We start from the raw sequence: 4,446 nt of genomic DNA, 5'->3' as shown, positions 1-4,446 counted from the left end.
CAGTTCTCTTTCACATTTGTAGTGAATTGCTTTTTATGCCAAAATATGGCTACTTTTAAAGAAATTCTTTGCCGTAGTCAACTTGAAAAATCTGCCAACCCTTCTTAGCTCCTTCCAGCTCATTTAAAAGCTCAGCTGAAAGCTTCCTTATTCTTCATGTCTGCTTCTGCAGACAGAGGGGAAACAAACTCCAAAAGAATGTTGTTCCATTCCCAGGACCCTGTTATGCAACCATAGAAGAGAAACCATATTAGCAAAAATTTAATGCAAGTGGATACACACATTAAACTATTCTGCAAGAGTCTGTGAGGGTGAGGAAAGACACTAAATCTCCCACTGCACTCCATTAAACTATATCTCAGTATTTTAAAAGGAAGCCAAGTGTAAGCTGATAAATTTATACCATTAGTCTCAGAAGAAAAATGCACTCTATACCCAAGACCTTTAATGTTCTTTCCTCAAGGCACAATTTGATAATCATAACAAAGATAGGAAAAACACAAAATAATTGTCCTGAAAAAGTGTTGCTTAAAATCCCTGAAAGCTTTTTTGCTACCTCTGTTAACCAGCTGAGGAAAAACACATCCTTCGTCATGACCCACTCACTGCCCAATCATCTGAAAGGCAGAAATGCATCAGTCCTGCCACAGTGAGAGGCTTGTACACTTGACATCAAAGCCTGTGAGTCACTTAGGCTTCTAAAGCCTGGCATGAGCCCTTCAGAAAAGGGAATATTAATAATTAGACTAAAAGGATCTACTATGATCCATTAATACTCAACTATATTTATGGCTGAGTGATAAAGACTGGCAGGAACTTAGCTGTTTAGACAAACATGTGGACAGGATAGGCATATCAAATCAACCTCTTAGGATCTCTTTTTCTTGTGTTATTAATATTTTTTTACTATAACTCTATAAGCAATGCTTTACTCTAAAAGTGTCCCAATATCTGGGGTATTTCAGAATGTGGTGGGGATTTGACTGCCCCTGTTGGAACATTTACTTCACCCAACTATCCCAACCTATACCCACATAATCGAGTGTGTGAATGGAGGATCACAGTGGAAGAAGGCCGACGTGTGACTCTAACCTTTAATGATATGAAAACTGAAGAACACTGGAGGTGCTCATCAGATTATGTGGCTGTGAGTATTGGGCATGAAGGCAGAAAATGATCTTCCTAATCCCTTTATGGAGCATTAGTGGATGTAATAGAGCCAAAATACAATTTATAGGTTTACATCTGGTTTTAAGACAAATCATAATTTTATCCAGGGAAAACAGAATAATAAGAGAAAGTTAGCTCTGTAAAGTGTCTAAACTCATCTGCTTGTTTTAGAATGTGGTCCAGGCAGATCAGAGGACTTGAAGAAATCATTGGAATTGGCTCTTTATTGATTATGGAAAAAAGCTCTGGGGTTTTTGAAAGCTTTCAATGTCTCTTTTCTGTACACACAAAGTCCATCAGTCAGTTCCAGGTCTATTTTGCCTTTGAAGGTTGCTACTGCTGTTGTAACTTATTGTTGTCAGTTTAAAAAAAAAAAATAAAAAGAAAGAGAGAAAGCCAGAGATTGCAACAAATTACTACGACTGGGTTGGACCTTGTGTATTCTGAAAGAAAGATAGGCAAAACCCAGAAAATTCTACCTCTTTATTACCCTCATCTCCAGAAAGGTAGATACTGCATATTTTATAATGCTTATTTTAGATTTATGATTTTTTACTGAAAAAAAAAAAAATCAAACCTGGCACATAGAACCAGACCTGGTTAGATATACAAATGCCTCAAAAATATGATTCCTCTAAGAAATGCAGGAATGGGAGGTCTAGTTTAGTTTCCCATTCATTCAGAATAACAGTGCAAACACAGGAATTAGCTTCAGTACGATCAGAAGCTAGCCCATGCACAAGTGTGAGGGAGTCAAGTAGCTCTCCCTTGTGATTTGTAGATGATGCTTCCCTTGTTCCCTGCTTCACAGATGCTTTAGACAGACCATGGGGAGCTGGCTTTTTATCAATTAATGAAGTAACAATCTCTTAAAGGAAGATCTGTCCTGACAGCTTTTGTGCCTTCAACACTCTAACATAGTCCGAGTCTCAGTGGGAAACATCATTTTTGCCTTGCTTGCACTGCTGAGCTATTAGTAGAAAGAAGGAAATTAACTCCTAGGCTAAAGGCTGTATGAAAGAAATTGAGCAAAATACCTCTGGATCATCAAAAGGTGAAATGCCTGAATTAATAAAAAATGCCCACCAGCACTCAGTAATGTTGGAGGAGATTTCTATAAAGCTGATGTTGGCTTTAAGAAGAATACAAAGATGATAATTTGAAATGCAATGAATATGATCAGTAGCTGGCATTATTAAGTTATTGAAGATAATATTGAGCTAAAATACAGTATTTTTCCCAATAAAACTGTTTAAATTTCTGTTTTTAAAAAGAAAAAATAAAAAGAGAGAGGGCATATGGTTGTGTTTCACCAAAATAGACAAGGTATTTTTGATATTTTACTTCAGAGCCTCATTGACTCAAGACAATGGAAGTTCATTCCAAGGTTCTGAGTGGATTTGGGAACTAACCTGCTGTGAGGGACATAAATGAACCTTGTATTAAAGATGTGAAGCACTGTTAAATGATACAGGAGATGCTCATAAGACTGTATTTTGAACTCATAAGAGTTTACTTTGACTCAACAGGTTTACAATGGCCTCAGACCGAACTCTCCTCGGCTAGCCAAGCTGTGTGGTGAGGTAAATCCAGGCACTGAAGTGAAATCATCTGGAAACACAATGAAAGTCATTTTGGTGACAGATATGTCCCGTGCAACCAGAGGTTTCAGTGTCTCATACACATCTAGTGAAGATGCAGGTAGTGTGTGGTTTTGAATTAAGTGGTTGTTCTTTGGTGAGGCATTTCATACCTAAAGTACTGACACATGTCAAAAAATGACCTGAACAGATAATAAATCTCTGATACCTTTTCTTCACTCTTACATCATATGTATGTTCAATTAGTTGAAATAACTTGAAAAAATTGAGAATCTCTGAGACTTATGGACTTCATGTGCCTGTTATATCAAACTTCAGATGGAAAGAACAATCTTCTGTTATGGATCACAGTCCTTACTCTTACTACTGATTTATCATTTTGTACTTAGTCTTGAGTAAGAGATGGTCCGAAGTGGCCTTATTCCATGAAAAGATCCAAAAATCATAGTGCTATAGACATATTGAATAATTCAGTGCTTCCTTATTACTTAGGGGGGTAATTAATTTATTGTAGCTTGTGAAAGACTGCAGCTAACCTCCTTTTGCAAGCTCAGCCTCCAGAGAGGAGGCAGCTGGCAGAGGCTTACTATTACAGTTTTGTGTCTTTTGAACCTGATTTTCCAACTCCCCCCCAAACATCCTACTGTAGCATTAGTTTACTGCTTTTGAGGGTATGTTCCAGAAACGTCTTCCCTTGAGTTTAGAGTTAGGTAATGGGTAGGGCTGAGCAATACTGACCTGGAGCTGCAGTGGGATTTTATAAAAATGTTAAATAATGCTTGTATTGATGGCACTGCTGAAATACTTCATTTGATACTGTGTGCAATAGTTGTTTCTTTGCTTTAGATGTGTGTTTTTAAAGACTTGCCAATAAATTCCAGGACACTAGGAGAGAATTCTCTTATACACAGCAGTAACTTATAAAAAAGGGAGAAGATGGACAAAGTTTTGATCTAATCAGCACATATTCTTGCTGACATGAGCATATTTGAATAAACAAGGGCAAGATTTATCTTCATACAAGAAGTATTACTATTTTAAAATAAATTATATTTTGTTCTGCAGTTTGTGGTGGAACCCTGATGACACATGCAGGTGGGAATTTCTCTTCTCCTGCTTATGATGGCATAAAAAATTACACAAGTAACCTGAACTGTGAGTGGACCATTGAAAACCCCTCCCACTTTAATTCATCCATATATATGTCTTTTGAGGATTTCCACTTGGAACATCACCAGGACTGCCAGTACGACTACCTAGAGTTACAAATAGGTTGGTATGTTCAGCGAGTGAATGGATAAAGCCCATCAAGATTCTGTTTGTGCAAATGTGTTTGTGCCAAATCTTGTTCATATATATTTTCAGACAGTGATTGTTGTAGGATCATGCAAGATTTGAGTGTTCACATGCAAGCCTTCCATGTTGCCTCCTAGACTAGGAGTGGGATTTCACTACCAGAGCAATGGATGCATGGCTTTGGTCACCCTTTCTTTCAGGGGAAAAAATTGAAAACTGGATAGGTATCTTGGGGGGATAAATTGTGGTGGTTGCAATACATACCTGACTCTCTCTTTACAAGAGACAATACGAATTTCACTTCATCTCCCTTGAAAGATGGCAGTCAGAAGAAGCTGGAGTCATCAAAACTATTTAATTGGTTCACAGCCTGTTCTCT

The 4,446-nt window shown here is 37.6% G+C and overlaps 1 protein-coding gene across 1 annotated transcript in view; it reads left to right on the top strand.

Moving 5' to 3' along the window:
• Positions 1–4,446, top strand: part of CUBN (cubilin) — a gene marked incomplete at its 5' end in the record, with an annotated part of 64,011 nt that overhangs the window by 20,013 nt on the left and 39,552 nt on the right. Inside the window, 3 exons of the mRNA XM_010163058.2 lie at positions 966–1,147; positions 2,700–2,871; positions 3,837–4,043. Of these exons, the coding sequence (XP_010161360.1) occupies positions 966–1,147; positions 2,700–2,871; positions 3,837–4,043 (561 nt within the window). The remainder of the gene's footprint in view (positions 1–965; positions 1,148–2,699; positions 2,872–3,836; positions 4,044–4,446) is intronic.

Source organism: Antrostomus carolinensis, unplaced genomic scaffold, assembly GCF_000700745.2.
Source record: "Antrostomus carolinensis isolate BGI_N321 unplaced genomic scaffold, ASM70074v2 scaffold12112, whole genome shotgun sequence".
NCBI classification, from domain to species: domain Eukaryota; kingdom Metazoa; phylum Chordata; class Aves; order Caprimulgiformes; family Caprimulgidae; genus Antrostomus; species Antrostomus carolinensis.
Note: the sequence above shows the minus strand (reverse complement) of the source record. Positions and strands in the feature narration are given on the sequence as shown.